Source organism: Gracilinanus agilis, chromosome 2 (genome assembly GCF_016433145.1).
Source record: "Gracilinanus agilis isolate LMUSP501 chromosome 2, AgileGrace, whole genome shotgun sequence".
Taxonomy (NCBI): domain Eukaryota; kingdom Metazoa; phylum Chordata; class Mammalia; order Didelphimorphia; family Didelphidae; genus Gracilinanus; species Gracilinanus agilis.
Window position 1 is genome coordinate 324,487,121 of NC_058131.1, and position 19,588 is coordinate 324,506,708.

General features: G+C 36.2%; 1 protein-coding gene across 1 annotated transcript in view; it reads left to right on the forward strand.

Annotated features, from left to right (window-relative positions):
- CDK5RAP2 (CDK5 regulatory subunit associated protein 2) overlaps positions 1–19,588 on the forward strand; it is a 174,401-nt gene that overhangs the window by 142,769 nt on the left and 12,044 nt on the right. Inside the window, exons 27-32 of the mRNA XM_044664271.1 lie at positions 1,026–1,204; positions 4,009–4,128; positions 8,944–9,060; positions 11,787–11,976; positions 12,475–12,596; positions 13,396–13,629. Coding sequence (XP_044520206.1) covers positions 1,026–1,204; positions 4,009–4,128; positions 8,944–9,060; positions 11,787–11,976; positions 12,475–12,596; positions 13,396–13,629 — 962 coding nt within the window. The remainder of the gene's footprint in view (positions 1–1,025; positions 1,205–4,008; positions 4,129–8,943; positions 9,061–11,786; positions 11,977–12,474; positions 12,597–13,395; positions 13,630–19,588) is intronic.

Below are 19,588 nucleotides of genomic sequence, written 5' to 3' on the forward strand. Positions count from 1 at the left end.
AGCTCAAGGGTTCTTAACCTGAGATCCTTGAATTTGTTTTTTTTAAAAAAATTATAATAATTTGTTTCCAGATTATATGTCAATACAATTTTTTAATCTTTGCTTTGTGATACTTTGAAATCCATCCCCAATAAGGCAGGCAGGTTGTATATATGTTATTATATAATACATATTTCCATGCCCATTATGTTGTAAAAGAAGACACATCGCTTACACTAGAGAAAAATTCATAGAGGAGATAAAAAATGGCGTATTTCAATTTGCATTCACACTCTGTCCTGTCTAGGGCAGTGGATACCCATTTTTTTGTCATGAGTCCATGAATTTGTTTTAAAAAATCTTTTAATAACTATATTTCAGTATAAGTTACTTCCTTTTTAATCCCATATATTTTATCCATTTAAAAATAGTATTCTGAGAAGGACTTTCTGGCTTTACCACACTGCCAAAGAGTACATGATATATAAAGGTTAAGAACCTCTGCTCTAGCTAATTAAACTATTCCCTTCCTTTACTGTCTACTTCTGGAAAACAAATAGTAAACCTGAGTATTTAAGGCATTTTTTTGATATACATTGCATGTGTGCCAATGAATGCATCCCAGCTTGATTTGGATACCATAGTGAATATGAATAGCTTCAGTTTGGAGAGTGGTTTCAGGAAGGTAGTGAGAAGAAGTAAAGATGTAAAGAACTTATCCACAGGGGAGATGGCGATGGCCTATGCTGTGGGCATTCCTCTTTACCTTTCTTGGCTGGTCCTTTAATGTGAAAAATGGGAATAGTAATAAGTGATGTAGCGGTCTTACTGGGTTATTATTACGTTCTACATTATCCCCCATAAGGGAGCAAAACAAATAAAAGCCTCTCCTACTGTGATTAATCATAATTAATTAAAAAATTAAAAAACATGTTACAAAATATGATTTATCTGCTTACAAGCGAATGTTGATCTCTATTTGAGATTACCTGATAAAAATTGATTTTATTTTTTAGTCACTAATTGTTTTGTTTTTAATACACCAGGGCTCCAGAGGATGTCTCAGTATCTCCAATTCTTGATGATAAACCATCCTTGCTACCAGCTACTCAAGTGCTGTCAGATTATGAATTGTCAGAAAAGTCCTCCTTTGATTCTGTAGAACAAAAGCAAGATAGTGAGGATGTAGACAAGAGTTCCATTTTGGTTAACAATTTTTCTCAAGGTAATTTTATTATGGTAAATTACATGATAATAATTTAAGAAGGAAAAATGATTTTTCAAGTATATTTTTGAGTAACAGATAAAAACAAAACCACTTCATTTTAATGGGTTGTTGATCTTTTCTTAGCCTGGAAACTTTTTTGGTTTTCAGTCTTTATTTCTAAAGTTTTAAAATAATGTGTCCATTTATTTTACTGCTTTAATACGTATAACTCATGAATGAATGAGCTAAAGTGAACATAATTTTTTGGTCACTGAATGTTATTCTGTGTCTAAAGTTGTCTATAGATAGGAAAATAGGAGATTATAAATCTGTATGTGTAAGTATTGGGACATTCGCTATAAAACAGTGGATTTAAAGCTCTAGCATTTAGTTGGTTTGTTTTTGTTTATCTTACACAAATAGAGTATCCTAAATCACTCTAGTTAGCTAAAATTTTCAATTATTCAAGTGCTTAAAGGATTATTCAGGAACTACAGAGGCCACAATCTACATGCATGTACTTTGAGTTATGTAGTTCACTTGTCCATGTAATCAGGGTTATCAAATTCCTGTTCTCTCATGCATTGTCTTTTCAGTATAGACATAGTGAATGGAAAATGTTTTTTTTTTTTTATATATGAGGAAGGTGGAATAAATAAATGATAACTAAGATCCTTTGCTGGCATCTAGTTAATGTAGTAAATAGAATGCTAGCCTTGAGATAGAAAAACCTGAGTTAAAATCCCACATTAGACACTTATTAGCTATGCGACTTTGGATAGTTCACTTAACTTCTGTTTGCCTCAGTTTCCTCAACTGTAAAATAAAGTTAATAATATTTACTTCCCAGGGTTATAAGAGGAACAAACAAAATATTTGTAAAAAATATAGGACAGTGCCTGGTACAAAGTATGTTTTTAATAAATCTGTTCTTCTTTCCTTCTATCCTTTCTTCTTCTTTCCCTTCCTCACATTCTATCTTCTAAGGGTCCCTTCTGGTTCTGGCATTTTAAATTCTAATGTCCTCTTTATGTTTTAAACACTCTATGGTTTTCATAATGGAATCTTTTACAAATCAAATGATAATAATTGCTAGCATTTATGTAGTGTCTATGATGATGCTATATATGATGTCATAGCATTCCTAAATTATTCAGTTTATTTGATATTGAAATGTTTGGAGAGTTGTGCTTTTCTACCCCACTTTGTATTTTTTTCTTAGGTTCTGTGTGTAGGGTTGTTGGTTAAATTTTTATTTATAAAATGTTTGCTAGTGAAACTGGCCTTACCTACTCCTGTTACACAAATCTCATTTGTGTAACTTAAAGCTATTGGGTTCCTACTGTGTGCTGGGCACTGGAGGAAATACAAAGATAAATTACAGTTCCCACTCTGAAGGAGCTAATAGGCTATTTTCAATGTTCAGTGTTGCATCTTCATTCAGATCAGATTCTTATCATCTCTAAGTAGTTTATTATACAGTTTATGGGCCCAAGGGATGATCATAGGATTTCAGAGCTGTAAGGGACCTCAGATATCATCTAGTCCTGCCTCTATTTTGTAGTTGAAGAAGCTGAGGTCTGGAGAGGAAGACTGACATCCACTGCTATGTGATATGAGTCCAGAGATTACTGAAGCTGAAGCAGGACAGATTTTTCTTCTTTTCTAAAGTCTAGTGTAATATTTTCCACTGTACTGTTAAGTCTACATAATTAATAAGTGGTGTCTAATTTGATCTAGAGAGTCTTCCCTTAAAGGCCAAGGGATGATTACAATTCCTAGCCGAAAAGTCCTACTGCAAGGTGACTTATAGTAATGACTACAAAAAATTTATTACCCCCAAAGCAAGTGGTGTATGACATGGATAAACTGGCAAATAGAGTAGCAGTTAAAGCTGATAAGTTCTTGACTCATGCTGAACTGAATATCAGATGGAAGAAGAATTGTAGAGCAGCTAAGCAAGGAAGAAAAGGTATTGTACTGAGATGGAATTGGCCCTTTTATTGAAGGCAGGGTACTTAGGTATTGAACACCTCACATCCCTATATATTTTGTACCAAATTACTTTTGAACATTTTTAGTGTTAATGGAAGATGGTTACAGATCTGGGAATTAAGTAATCTCGTGACCATTCAAATTCATATTAAAATTACTATTTAATTAGGAAAAGATGTAACATTGTGCTACTTTTAAATGAAAGTAATTTTGAAAGAATTAAAACTGGGTCATAACATTAGTGTAGTACTTTAAAACAAACATTACTAAGACACCTTGAATATAGCCTAATTGATATATTAAATACATTAGTGCTTCTTTTGGATACTTAGTGTGATTCTGCTTTAAAAAGTGATACCAGAAATTCACTGATAGATAACTATTTTCACTTTTTTTTTTATTGGTCCTTGGAAATATTTGGATTTATTAAAAGAGCCCTGCAATCAACTATGATACAACCCAGGCCATCTTGAAAGTGATCTATTTCTTCATCCTCAGGAAGAATTTGAATTAATATTTGATATGTTAAAAGAATAAAAGGCTACATTAACATTTGCATTAAAAATGGAGCTAATATAATTTTTCCATATGGTGTTAAATGGCTTCCTGGTGGGTTGCACTAGGGTACCATTAAAGAAACATGTCAGTTGAAATATGCCAACTATGGGATCTGCACAAAAGAAGAGAGTAAATGCCAGTTGCTGACTGTCTTTAAGTTGTAGGATATTGTTTAGATTTTCAAGTTAGCACTTACTGCATAGTCCATAAATTATTCAATTTGTTAGGGGCTTCAGTCTTTAAATAAAAAATGCCCTTCCTTTCTTTAGACTTATTAATGGAACATCTGCAAGAAATTCGAACTTTGAGACAACGTTTAGAAGAATCCATTAAAACAAATGAAAGGCTGCGGAAACAGCTTGAACAGCAAGGGGGTGAACTTGAACAAGGTAAAGGAGGACAATCTTACTTGGTAATGCTACTTTTTGGATGACTCTTTGGGGAAATTGCAAATGATACTGGGTTGGGAGTCAATAGATTTCGGATTTCTAGTTCATTCTCTATTCCATATGCATGTGACTAGGGCAAGTCACTTCACTTTGGGCCTCAGTGTTCATGTCTGTAAAATGATATGATTTGACTTTTAGTTTCAAGAGTCTATGGCTCTGTTTTTTTAATTTCCCTACCCAGTTTTGGCTTGAAAAATTGGCAAAAAATTAAGATCTTAAGTTGTAGTCAGCTTAAAATTTTACATGTGAATCTAGAGTAAAACAGATGAATTTAATTTAAAAACAAGTTAAATATTCTTAGACATCTGCCACAATAGGTCATGGACTGAAAAATCTCAGCAGTGTTTCGGGGTCTTCAGCCTTTACAGAGATGAGGGCAGTTCTGGCTGACCTGCCAAATGATGATATAGGTATTACACACAAGCAAAACTCTACCTGAAGAAACATTTTTCAATATTTTCTTGGAAGATATGACCTTTCTTTAACCAAGTAGGTTTTAATAGCAGGAAATGTTGTTCAACCTGCAATTATTCATAATGCTTTCTTCTTAGGCTGCCCTGTAAGTTTCTCTTTGGATGATTGATTGATCTGTACTATCAGTCATAAGAGACATAGGAAATAAATATGTGTATGCTTACTTATATTAATTTTCAATAATAATAATGAAATTCATCAAGTTTTACATATTTCTTTAAAATTGAGTTAAGGAAATATTATTATTGTTGTTGCTTTTGGCCTTAGAAGCCATAAGCTTAAAATGAAGCTGACAGATGTTTTTGAGAATAATTTGCTATGTCCTAAATATTAACAAAAGGCATTCAGACAATATTTATTTTGGTGGAAGGATTTTTTTTTTTAAATTGTACTGCTAAAATTGCTGGGAGAAAGCTAGATGATTCAGTGGTTAGAATGCTTTGCTTGGAGTCAGGAAAACCTGAGTGCAAATCCAGTCTCATATACTTACTATCTCAGTGATCTGGGCTAAGCCACATAATCTCTATTTGCCTAAGAGAGAGCTAGGTGGGTAAGTGGATAGAATGCTGGTACTGGAGTTAAGTACTGCTAAAATCTGGCCCCAGATACTCATTAGCTGTGTGACCCTTGACAAGTCACTTAACCTCTTAATTCACTGGAGAATGAAATGGCAAACTACTCCAGTATCTTTGCCAAGGAGGCCTCTTGGACAGTATGGTCCACAGGGTCACTAATAGTTAGACACAACTAAATTGACTGAATAATAGAAAAATTGCTGTAGAGACAAAGAAATATAAGTGCATATATTATCATCCAGAACTTCTTGAGTGCAAATTTGATACAGTCCTAGATCTATCTGATGTTGTTTAATAATAACACTATTTAAAGAAGCTTTTACTGACCAAAGGAGAATTTGGAAAGATTGATTCATGGTTATGAGATCTGCCCCAAAGTGGAATGGACTGCCTGGGGAAGTTGGCAGGTCTCACTCTCTTTCTTTTCGTTTTCAAGTAGATTGAATGATGCCCCCCAAGGATGTTGTGTATGTAAGAGATTCTCTTTTATGTATGGGAGGACTGGATAACCTCTGATGGCTCTTCCAATTCTAATATTCTTTGATTCTATGAACTAGTTGACTCACATAGATTCATTCTGATTTCTGCGGCATATAATCTGTGTCCAGCACAGCTCTAAGCATTGTGGGAAATAACAAAAGTAGCATGTAATCATATTTGGCAAAATTTGGATAGTACTTTATGGCTTATTTACAGAGTCCTTTTCCATTTGTATCTCATTTTGATCCTCATAATAGCCCCACAAGGTAAACAATATAAATATGATCTAACGATCTAGTATATGTAAGCACTTTGTAAAACAAGAAGTACTCTGTCAGAATTAATAGATACTGTCTTCATTTTACTGCTGAGGAGATTGAAGCTTGAGACTTTGTGAGTAATGTAAATCTCACTGTTGGGTTGGGTTGACTGGATATTTATTTACAAACAGAATGGGTACAAGATGCATGTGAACAAGACAAAATAATCTTTGCACAAAACAAAATAATCAGATACAGCAGAGCCCCCATATCTGCAAGAGAGACCAAGACCTACCTATTACAGATGACTGAAACCACTGATTTAAATGAACACCTGCTGATCCCTTACATGTGTGCTCCCATTCTCTGTGCCTGCTCCCCCAATGAAGAAAAAGGGAAAGTAGAAGAGGACACTGAAGGGGATAGACTGCTGTTTCCAGGTTAACCTCTTGATCAGGGGTTGGCAACATATGGCTCTCGAGCCATATCTGGCTCTTTTGAGGGCCAGATATGGCTCTTTCTGCAGGAACCATAAAGTCAATTTTTTTCAGGCACTGTTACAGGAGCGCACACTGTGAGCACTGTACGGCTCTCACGAAATTACATTTTAAAAAATGTGGCGTTTATGGCTCTCATGGCCAAAAAGGTTGCCGACCCCTGCTCTATGGTGTCACTGGTCCTCTTCAAAACAATAGACCCCTGCTCTAGTAACTGAAACTGTGGACAGCTAAACTTGGGATAAGGGGGTCCTACTCTATTTGCTAAGTACACTTTATATGCCATATATATTGGATGATTTAGAGAAGCAAGTGCAGGACACAATCTATACCTTCAAGGAGTTTATAGTTTAATTGGGGGGACAAACATACACATGTTGAAAAATAACATACAAAAGATAGTATATTACTACCCTTACCTTGCGGTTATTTTTGTGTTTCTGATATCTCTTTTATACCCCACTTCACTAGACTGTAAGCTCCTTGAGATTGGGTTGTTTTCTTGAATTTTCCAAATGCCTCATACGGTGGCTGACCATGTTTCTTTGAATAGATCTTTTCACTCTCTGAGCCTGTTTCCCGTTCCATCAAAGAAGGATCATAGTACTTGGGTAATACAACCTACCTCACAAGACTTTTGTAAGCAGTGACAAACCTTGAAACCTGTCAAGCAGCTCTAATACTGTAAGAGAGGATGACCATTATCATCTTTCCAAGGACCTACATAGTACAAGGCCTTGCACACAGAAGGGACTCAATCAATGTTGAATAGAATTTTAAGCAGTAAAGTCTTTTGGTAAAAGTTTAGTGTCTGATTCAGGGTCTTGCCTATAGAAGGTGCTTAATCAGTATTGAATTGCATTAACAAGAGGGAGAGATCACTTAGAAGTGGGGTTGTCAGGAAATGCTTTGTTGTAGGGGCAGAGCTTCAGCTGGATTTTGAAAGTAGCACTCAGATATGGTTCATCAAAAATGAGTGAAAAGGCATTTATTAGCCACTTTCTGTGTGCCAAACACTGTATTCATTTTTAGAGGAATAAATGAATTCAATTGGGATTGTCCCTATTCTCTAGGAGCTGTTGGCCTTCTAATGAGGAGAAACAATGCCTAAAAGAAAGTTCAACTGTTAGGCAAATGGAAAGACCTGGAGTTCCTAAAATAGCATTAGTAGAGGGGCATAGAGCAGAGCCCTAGGTTAATCAGTCAGATGAAGGTGCTAGGAGTCTGTATTGCTTAGAGGCAGGGTAAGGTGGTAATGTCAAGAGGACCTTCAGAGGCAGTGGTAGAGCAGATGGATAAGACCTATTGGGTTCCCTCATTGTAAAGAATAGAGTTGGTGATTTCTCTCTCATCCAAATTAGGTGAGCAGTGAAGCAGCCCAGATGGTGTCTGAATGGCCCAGTGAGGGGAGGTGATGTTTCCTTAGTGATGGCAAGTCTTAAGCGCCCCAGTGTCTTAGATAGACTTTGGGGTGACCAAGGTCAAGGAGGAGACAAAAGCTTGAATGGAGCAATTTGGCAGTGGAGTGGAAAGTGTATGTTTGTGCTGCAGATTGTCCTATGCCAGGTCCATCTGCAGGAAGCAGCTGCCTCCTTTGCCCTATCTAGTATTTCAGTAGATTAATTTTCCTAGAAGTGGAGCTAGGTGGTGAGAATTTTGGAGAATGAGTGAGTGATCCAACTGAATGGAATCATTTTGCAAATAAAAAATTGGTATCCCAAACAGAACTCAGGTTAACTGTCTACATCTTTAATTATTTTGCTGTATAAGTTTTTAAGGGTCAAAAGAATGGCCAGAGTCTTCATGAAAGTCATCAACATCTGCAATATTAGAGTATATTCAATGTAGCATTTCCCATTTGACATCGAACTTATGCCTTTCCAGAATGACTGAGTCATTTGAGGAGACTGAAAGTGGCACCTAGGATTAGGCACAGGAATAGGTGCAGTGTGTTTGAGTTGCTCAACAGCACATTTATCCAGCATGGGGAGACTGTATTCAGGACCCACTTAGCAGCTGTCTGTCATTCATTGCTGAAGGTGGTATAGCCAGAATAAAGTTTGTTGTGAGCCAGCAAGCCTGACTGGATTTTAGTAAGAGTTAATCAAAGGAACAGTTTATAACCTGGTGAATTTCCAAGTGCCTTGGGACAGTCACAGTCATAGTTTGTCCTGTAGTGTTGGTTGCCTATTAGTTCCCTAAAATGCCAGTGTGTAAATCTGTAGCCACTTTCATCCTAGTGGAGAAGACCATGGAGGAGCTTTAGCATTCCTTTCAGCCTTCTAGTTGAAGTTCCTCTGAACTGTAGGAATGACAACCTTCAGAATATATAGAAGGCAAAATATCTTTTGGAACATTATTTTTTTTCTCCCCATGTATTGTTAAAATTATTCTTGTTTAGAAAGTTTGTTTTTTATGGACCCAGGGATGATTCATTCATAAATGATGATTTTATGTGTGTACTTATAGGTTCTGCAAACATTTTTATCCATGGCCCAGAGCAGCATAATTCCCTTACTTCTGAAATTCATTTCCTGAGGAAGCAAAATCAAGCCCTCAACGTGATGCTCGCAAAAGGTTCAAGAGGTAAAAATTAAACTCTTTTCCTAAAGAAGTAGTTGGCAATCATGGGCACCAATGTTTCTCTGTATGTTGAACCATATCATTTTAAGAGAGAGTTAAAAAACAAAACAAAACACCCTGCAGGCATCTGAACACTAAAACTTCCCTTTACTTTGCTCATTTGGAATTGACTTTCCCTTCTGAACTGGAAGTTTGACTCTGCCCCGATGGAACATGCAAATGTGACAAAAGTTTTTCTCATTTGCTATTTCTGTACATTGTTTCCCTTGATCTTGGAGTCTTCATGGATTGTAAACTTAATGGGGATTAACAGTGAGTTATGTCAATCAGAATCTGTGAACTTAGGCTACATTAACAGAATGTAATGTCCAGAATGATGGAGATGCTGCTTCACTATCTTCTGGTCTGGTGAGACCATACCTGCACCACATCTATGGTGTTCAGCTTGAGGTGTCATGTTTTGGGTTTGTATTTGTTGTAAGAAAGGACTTCCTAATGATTAGAATTCTCCAAAAATAAAATGAGGTGTTTCCGGAAGTTCTGCTTCAAGTTGAGGTTTTCTGGTGGAAACTGGATGACCTTTTGCTCAGGATTCTTTAGAGGGGCTTCCTGGTTTGATAATATGACCTCTGAAGTTCCCTTCAACTGCAGAAAGCATGGTCATATATCCAGGAGAGAGTCTTAGTCTTGTTCATGTGAATTAGAGGATGGTTCTTTCTTTTTCAAAAGCAAGTATCATTTTGTCAGCTCAGTTGCCTTAAATTCACAGAAGTGATCACTCTGGATATCATGAATGATTTAAATTGAGCTTATCTGTAAAATAGCAAATGAGAGTCTTTTTGGTTTGTGGAAAGAGCCAGGGACACTGAGCCAGAGTCCTGGACTTGAATCCCATTGCTGCCACTAAGGAGATTCATGGTGGCTTCTATGGGCTTCAGTTTCCTCCTGTAAAATGAGAAGATTGGTTTTGGTAGCCGCTAAGTATTCCAGCTTTTGTGTGTGTGCATGCATACTCATGCATATACACACACATATATATATATAAAGAGAGGGGATTTTGGTCAGGTACATTTCGGGTTATCTGGCCTCTGGAGTGTTTTCTGAACTCTGAAATTCTCTGCTATTGCCTTCAGTCAGAGCCCTTCCAGATTTTTCCCATCTACTGAGGGTTATTAGTGTACTGCCCCAACTCAAGCAGAGCAGCTTTGTAGGTTTGAGTGTTCTTGCTTTGCAAATGCCAGTTTTTTAACTAGACGCCATCCTGATAGCTCTCTTAGGTCTTGCTTCTCTTAGTTAACCCATTTCTGTTTTCTCATCTGGCTTAATGAGATCTATCTTTCCTTTTACCTTCCTATTGATCAGCTGGGTCCTCAATCCTCTTAAGGGAGTCACTCCAATTTAATCACTCTGGAAAATGATTAAATTATCCTTTCCTTCTCCTCCCCCAAATACCAAATTAGTACAGTATATGCAGGAAAGCAATTTGCATTGAATTCCTGACAGACTTTTCTTTGTATTGCAAAGGAGTATTCAGGAAATGTCTTGGCTGCAAAAAGAATTTAGCTGATACTATTACATCCAAATAAAATAAGGAAACCACACCATAAAGGTCTGACTCTTGAGTTTCCCCATTTGGCCTCTGGAACAATAAGACTCTTGAATGTTGAGAGTCACAGCTAAGAAGATTTAAAGCAAGCTGTCTTATTTACCTCTCACAATTTTCCACAATGAAATTTTAAATGTGGATGAGATCAATAGCCTGTTTAATTCATGATGGTTGATGTCAATTGCATGAATCGGGTGCCTCTTGTATTTTTCCCCACTGATTTGTTTTTGCTCCCTTTAGGCAGAATATGCTGCTATTCAGCTCTTTCCCTGGTGTGTCCTTCTGTGCTGGGAATAGATTATGTCCCCTTTCAGGGCCCTTTGAAATCAAAAGATCAATTTCTTTTTTGACCTACACTTTTTTTGATCTGGTTCTCACCTCTCTGAAGAGAGAAGTAATTGGGCTTAAGAGCTGTGGTAGGACACTGTGGTAGGAAATGCTTCAGTTCCTCACCCTCTCTGTCACTATTAAAAAGTGAACTCTTCTCTTGCACCAGAATATCCTTTATGATAATATATTTAACTCCTGTAATGGGTTACGGTTTGTGAGGTACTTTTCTAATAATAACTCTTAAAGACAGAGAGTGCAAGTATTTTTTATTCCCATTTTACAGAGGAGGAAATTGAGACTAAGTTATATTGTTCACTAGAAAAGGCAATTTATTTATTGACTACAACCCTAATTACCTCTAAAGGAGCAGACTAGCAGTTGTCAATGCAACAGTCCTCTAGAATTGTTTGGGATATGCAGGCTTTCTGATCTCCACAGCATTTCTTGCCTCTATCCCCATAAACATAGCTAACTTTTTTTAGTAAACAATCCATGTTCCCCAAATTTCTACTCATCATTTGTTTGTGAAGACAAGAAAACGAGATTTGCATGGTCCATTATTTAATAGGAAATTAAAAAGAACTATCCTAGTGAAGTTGAATCTGTAGGTTTGATGCTGACAGATTTATCTATCCAAAATGCAGAAGATAATTAGAATACTAAAATCCTAAAAACCAGATTAAATTTCTTTCTATTTTTATTCTTGAAGTACTTAAACTGAAGTGCTGTATTTGGGTAATAAGGTTTAAAAACAAATGGTCCCCATTATAAATGATATTGCTTGTGTTTGCAGATAAACAAAAGGAAAATGAAAAATTACGAGAATCCCTCTCTAGGAAGACTGTGATCATTGAACACCTTCAGAGGGATTATGAATGTGTCAAGCAAGAAAATGAAAGGTTGCAGAAACAAGTCAGTGAGAAGGAGAAAGACAACAGGCACCTGACTCATGCGATTTACAGCAGCCATCATGAATTAAACAGGTATTGATCTCATCTCCATTTAAACTTTCATTGTGAAAAGTTGAGAGGTAAATAAGTAATTTTCCTCTATATCCATATTGGCAAAGGTGTGGCATGTGTGCCCCAGTGTGCTGGAGGGGGGCTACTTCCCTTCCCCTCTATATTGTGCCTGATGATAATGTTCATATGTCCCGCCCAGTAGCCCACAACGAGTACTTCCTCCCTCTGCTGTCTGGGGTAATGTGAGGGCTCACAGGTGACTTGAAGGTACAGTTTGGGTATGCAGTCTCTCTAAAAGGTTTACCAACACTGTTTTTAGCTGAGAGCCTTATGTTTCACTGAAGCCAGGCCTTTCCTTCAGTTATGTACATATTATAGTTCTCACCCAAATCAGGGATAGTTATATGTATAAGGTGGTCCCATGAAAGGGTAATTCATATGTAAGTTCACATCATTATGTAAAAATAAGTCAAATTTAACTATCTTTTAATTTAACCTGCACTGCATTTTTTTTTTAAGGATTCAGACAGAAATGAAGGTTCAGCAACGACAGTATTCAGAGAATGCCAAATTATTGCAGTCACTCCGAGTTGAACTCAAGGTATATGAAAAGCTGGAAGAAGCAAACAGAAGACAGATAGGTATTTGGAGCCATGAGCTCATCTCATTTTAAATTAAACCGGGTCAGATCGGAGTCATACTGAGATGGGAGCCCTCAAAGGAGAAGAATGGCATTAACACTCTTTGGCATGAGATGATGTTGTAAAGCACTGAATAGTATTTTTTAACAGTCTCTTTTAGGAAGCATAAGAATGTCTTAAATCATTAGTTAAATTTCATTAGCTTCACATGATGCAATATTTCATTTATTTGTGATTTTGTTTGTGTCGGGATACTATCAGAGAGTACACTATTCTCTCCCCTTTCCCTAAAAGATAGTAATTTGTTTAGATCACTCTTTAAGCCCTGATGTCCTCAGTTTAAATTTTATGGTGTTGAGCTTTTTAAAAAACTCATTTTCCAGTTGAAAGTTTATCTTGCAGAGTCATATCATAATTATCACTTTCTCCTAAAGTTGCTTTCCTTACCCTCTCTGTTGTGCCTTTTATGCTATATGGTGTCTTAAAAAATGGCCCTTTTCATTTGCTAATTCTAGCCCAAATAGATTTTATTACTACTAGACATAACTTTTAGATTTTGGTGGGCAATTTGCTAGCTTTTATCACCAGAAGTGAAATTAATTTTTGGCCCTTATTAAGCATATGCAATAGCAGCAATTATGTCTGCCAATATTTTTGGTTTTAAGTCGTCATTATTTTAGCTATAACTGGTTGTTAGTAAAAGGAATATACAGGTAGTTATGTCCTTAACCATTCTTGTTCCTGGGATGACTGACCTTTTAATTAGAAAAGATAAGTCTCTTCTCATAAAATGCCACAGAACCTAGACAAGATATGTCTGAGGAATGCAGAAAAGAGCAAAACCATCTTCTGGACTTGCACGAACTCCTGACAGAGATACAGAATTTGCGGGTTCAACTAGAAAGAAGCATCGAGACAAATAATGCCCTGAGGAGCAAGTTAGAGGAACAGCTTTCAAAGGGGGAGGATGCTATAACTACAGTGACTCCTAGCCTTCCTAGCAAAGAATGGCAGCTTTGTCCAGGAAATAATGGTAGGATGCTTTTTTTTTTTTTTTAAATCTAGTTCTTTCAGAATTCCAGCATAGTGTTGCCCAGGCACTTGTGATGTTTGAAAGATTCCTGCATGTTCCTATTCTTCTACCTCACTTAAAGCTGTGCATGTTTGCCAATTTCTGTTGCAGGCAGGCCTAGAGTATTGCATTGGATGCTGAGATCTCATGTTTAATTCTGCCTCTACTAAAGACTATCTGCTTGACCTCAGGAAAGCCTCCTTACCATTCTGATCCTCAATTTCTTCTTCTTTAAGAGGGTTTTATTAGATTAGATTATGTCTTGAGATTCCTTTTGGTGATAACTTCTTTGTTCTAACTTTATATTTTAAAGTTCTTACTTTTAAAAATTCCAACATGACTCTTTAAAGTAGGTAATAGAGCCTAACAGAAGGAGGTTTGGAGTTTAGTCCCATTCTTGTCTCTCTGTGACCTTCATCAAGTCATTCTAATCTCTGTGTCTCCATTTCTTCATTTTTGGAAGCTATTGATTTCCAGTAAAGCTAAGTTGGTTGTGTGATCAAAGCAAACAGTATAAGTAAAGGAAATTTTAATAACCCCCTTCACTTATTTAGCATGTTACATTTTAAAAGGTCCTTTGCCTCTGTTATCTGTTTTGATCTTCACAACCATTCTATGTTATTATCCTTCACTTTACCAATGAAGAGAGAGGTCTAGAGAGATTAAGAAGATTGGTAAACCTTTAGAACTTTCTTCTGATTACCAGCTGGTTGCTTTTCTCACTACATCATGCTTGGAGCAAAGAATAATTTTATAATAGAATTGTACAAATGGGGGAAATCCCTTGTAGCCTCTCAGACTAGGATTCCTTCATGAACTGCGCCCTGGCCAAAAAGCCCATATTTCCCAGTACCAGGCCTAACATGTGAACATGCTCTAAGTTTTTGCTCTTTGGGAGTTTGTTTTCATGCTTTCTACTTTCCCTATTTGAATGCCTACCCTATGAGAGCTGGCAATAGTGGGTTTCAGAGTTTCCAGCTGTTAGTTGCAAAATACTACAGATTTTGCATGTGATGGAAACTAGGTTAAGCTTCCATAAATTTGGTTTAGCTGAAGGCTATTTACTCTAACATCTGTATATCAAGGGTAGCATTTGCTACAGTTGCCACTGTGTTTCCTAAGAACAATCAGTGAACACACTATGTAATCCATTTTCTAGCCTTATATTCTTGAGGCATATTTTATCTTTATTTGCATCTCTGTCAGACAGTAATGGTGGAGCCACTCCAGTTGGAGAGAAGTTTAGTAAACTGTTTATATACATACTGGGCCTGTAGTATCCAACACAGAGCTGTGTAGATTTCATATAAAGCCCAGGGAATGATCTGTCAAGGTTATATTCTTATGTCACTTAGTTGTCCTGTGTTGTATGACATAGGATTTAAACTCAGATAATATCTAGAGATGGACCTCTTTCTTAGCTCTGCCATTTTCTTCAGAAAATATTAAGAATTTGAAGAATTGGGCCATAAAATGTTAGAGGTGGCATAGAACATAGAACATATAATATTAGAATGTAGAATGTTTGAACTGAAAGGAAATCTAGAATATACAATCTTAGAAAATATAGCATGCTAGTATTAGAAGGACATTAGAGATCATTTAGTACAAACTCTTTTTTCATAGAAGGACCTGAAAACTAGAGTTAAATGGCTATGTTTTTCATGCATTATTTGATTTTCAAAATACTCTTGGAAGGTGGATAGTACTTGCTCTCTTTTGCAAATGGTGAAATAAGTCGAGATAAATAGTGATTTATTGAAAGTTATACAAGTAGTAAGTGATAAAATAGAGACTGGAAGCGCCAGGTCTTTTGACTCTCAATTCACTTCTTGTTCTTATTAAAAAACTTGGAGCTGTTTTGGTTTATTTATTTATTTATTTTGGGGCGCAGCCACTCACCATTCCACAGAACCCTTGCTCATAACAAAAACAATTTAAGTACATCTCAGTAACACAGAGAATTTGTGATGTTCGGAACCCCTCAGTCTTGAGGATGCAAGTATATTTTGTCATTTGTCCTCTGGAACCAAGATTGGTAACTGCATTTAATGAATGTAGAACCCTTTTGGTGTTATTTTCATGAATGTTTTTGTTGTCATTGTGCATTTTCTTTTAGTTTTGTTTTTCGCATTCTATATCAATTCACATAAGTCTTCCTGTTTTTTTCATACTCATTTCTTATGATACAGTAATTTTCCATTCCATTCATGCATCTTAATTAATTCACTTCCCAGTCAAATGGGCATCTGCTTTATGTTCTTTCTTTTCTTCCTTCCTTCCTTCCTTCCTTCCTTCCTTTCTTTTTTGATATCATTGAAAGTGCTGCTGTGAGTGTCTTGGTATCTATAAATTTTAGATAAGTTGCTGGGATCTGAACTGGTGGAAGGAGAGCTGAGATCTCTCATACCACTCTGTTTTCCCATCCCTTCCAGTGAAATCAGAGATCTGGACCAAAAAAATAAACCTCAGTATTTTAATTTGATTTTCTTTTAGTGATTTGGAGCATTTTTTTCCTATGGTTGTTGAGAGTCTGCATTTCCTTTTTTTAAAAAACTGTTCATATTATTTGACAACTTTGATGAACGACTCTTTGGTCTTATAACTTTTGTCTCAATTCCCTGTATGTCTTAGCTATGAGGCTTTTATCAAAGATGTTTGATGGAAAGATTTTATTTCTCCCACACAGTTTCCCTTCTAGCTATTTTCATTTTAGTTGTGCAAAAGCTTTTAAATTTCATACAAAGTGTTCCTAAAAATTTAGTGCAGTTTTAAGCAATTAAAGCTTATGACTGCACTAAGACTTTTGAAACACCTTGTATAATAGAAGTAACCTTTTTTGTCTTTTCTGATCAGAATTATGTATGTATTCCTTTTTTTCTTGTGAATTCTTAATCAGCCGTAGCTCTGAAAAATACTTCTGTCTGTTCTAATTTTATTTTTTTATGAAGTGACCTTTTTTTTTTTTTATCTAAATATCTTATTCATTTGGAGCATAGCATTGGCATGTGGTGCAAGATACTGGTCTAAACCTATTTTCTGTAAATTTGCTTTCTAGACTTAAGAGGATCATAGATTTACAGTTAGAAGGAGTCTTAGAAGCCATCAAGTCCCAGTTCTTCATTTTACAGATAAAGAGACTGAGGCCCAGAGAGGTTAAATAACTTGCTCAAGGTCACACAACTAGTAAACATCTGAAGTGGGATTTGAAACAGATCTTCTGACTCCAAATCTAGTACTGCTTTTTGTTGTACTATTCTGCTATGTAGTAGTTCTTGTGGAATCAATAAATTGTTTGAAAGCTGGGATATTCTATTAGGTTATTTATATAGGTCTTACTTGTTTAACAAGTCCTATAATACCTTCTCTTCTCACTTCTCTGCATTCTCTCCTCAAGGCTCTGCTTCTTGTGTCTGTTTGACCTTGAAGAAGTTACTTCTCTGTCAGCCTCAGTATCCTCACTTGTAAATTGAAGGGGATTTGGATAAGGTGATTTGTAAGGTCCTATCCATGATGATAAGAAAAAAGGTCACCTCCTTTCCAAATTTGCTGAGGTCTGGATTTAGGTTTTACTACTGAAAAATATGTTGAGAATATCTTTAAAATTAATATGACTTAAGATATTCTCCTACCAAAACATGGAAGTAAAATTTGGGCAGCTGTGAGTTAGAATTAAAGCGTCGTCTGGCAGCAGGGTTTCTTCTTTTAGAGGTATTTTTGAAATTTGTATTTATGTATGCCACTTTTTAAAGTTCATATTTAAAGGCCACTGGCTGCCCATCCTTCTCAGCAGCTGCTATGTGTTTTCCAAAAAAGCAAATGACTTCTCTAATAGGTTGGCACCATATAATTCTGACATCTCAGTAAAGCTATTCAACTGGGGCAATACAGCTCATTTTTCTCTTTTCCTTTAATCAAAACAATCCTTTCATTCCTCTGAGAGTAGAAAGGGTAGCACCATAGTAGGGGTTACAGATCCAAGCCTGCCGCTTAATGACCATCTGAACTTATGCACATCATTTCACTTTTCTGAGCCCTCACTTTTAAAATGGGGACCCCTGTTTCCCCTGTTATGAAGATCAAATGTCTCCACTAGCTTCTTCTCAGTTCTCCTCTTTGAGATCTCTACAACATTCAACACTGTGGATGATCATATTCTTATATCTCTACTCTTGTGATTTCTTCCTACCTATCTGATCCCTTCTAGGTCTCCTGGCTGAATCTTCATCCAAGTCATGTCTATTAATTTTGGGTTATATCCTAAGGCTTTTTCTGGGGTGCTGTCTTACTTGGTGATCTTATAATTTTCCATGGGTTCAGTTACTGATAATTATTAAATCTAAATATCCAACCCTATTCTCTCTTCTAAGCTCTAGTCTCATACCACTAACTGCCTTTTAAACATTTAGAAGTGGTTGTCCTGTGAGCTTCTTATACGCAACATGTGCAACACAGAAATCATTTTTCCTTTCAAACTTTTCTATTATTGGCAGCAACCCTATACTCCAGACAAGTGTGTAGCATTGAATACCTTATTCACTTTGAACCCACATATCTAATGTGTTGCCAATTCTTGTTTATATCTTCACAAAATCTTTTGCATATGTCCCCTTCTTTCCACTCACACAGCCATCTCCTTAGTGAGCCACTTCTTGCCTAGACTATTGTAATAGTATTCTAATTGGTTATCCCACTTCAAATCTCTCTTTATTCTACATTCCACATCAAGCTGCCAAAATTACCTTTTAAAAGTTTTTTCAATGAACAAAAATCATTTTTCTCTCTCTTAGCATTCTCTTCCCATTAAAAAAAACCCAAACTTCCACAATATCAACAAGTCCTTGCATTGGCCAAGTCCAATATATATTTATTATCTTACACCATGATTCCATCACATCTTTGTCAGGAAATGGGTAGTATGCTTCATTATAGGTGCTCTGGAGTTATGCTTTATCATTGTGCTGATCAGAATTCTTAGGTCTTTTAAAGTTGTTTTCCCAGTTCTGCTCACTTCACTTATTAGTTCAAACAAATCTTCCCAGGTTTCTTTGCAACTCTTTCTTTCTTGATTTATTATACAGACAAAATAGTATGTATTACACTCATATGCCATAATTTATATCATAATTTATTCACTTTTTCCCTAGTTGATGAATATTCCCTTAATTTCCAGGTCTTTACTATAAAAATGAGCTGGTATAACTATTTGTACTTTTGAGTCCTTTTCCTTTTTTTTCCCCTTTGTAATATAGTCCTTACATTGGTACTGTGGGGCCTGAGGGTACGTATAATTTCGTAATTTTTGGGACATGGTCTCAAATTGTTTTCCAGAATGACTGGACCAATTAATAGCTCTTTTGAAGGTATATGAATGTGCCTGATTTCCTACAGGCCCTTCAGTGTTTGCCAAAGCAGTTTTCTGAAAGCACAGGTTTGACCAACTGTTTTAGGATATTCGGTAAATTGCAGTGGCTTCCTATTATCTCAAAAATTAGATACTTCTATTTGACTTTTTAAAAAGCCTATTGCAACCTGGTCCCTTTCTCCTTTTCTAGCATTAGGCTTTATACCTCATCATGTATTAGATCTAGCACGCAATTATACTTGCTGTTCCTCACCCAGGATAGTCCATTTCTGGTAGTCATGTTTTTTTCATGGGTTGTCTCCTATTTCCTGGAAGGCTTTCTTTCCTCATCTCCATCTTTTAGTTTCCCTGAGATCTTTCAAGACTCAACTTAAGTCCTATCTGCTTCAGTCCTTTTCCTGTCCCTCCATCTTCTAGTGCCTTCCTTTTGAGATTACTTTCCATTTACTCTACATATATTTTGTAAATGCCTAGTTATTGTTTGTCTCCATCTTTAGATTGTAAGCTTCTAATTGTAAACTCTAATGCCCAATATAAAGGCTAAGTATTAGATTA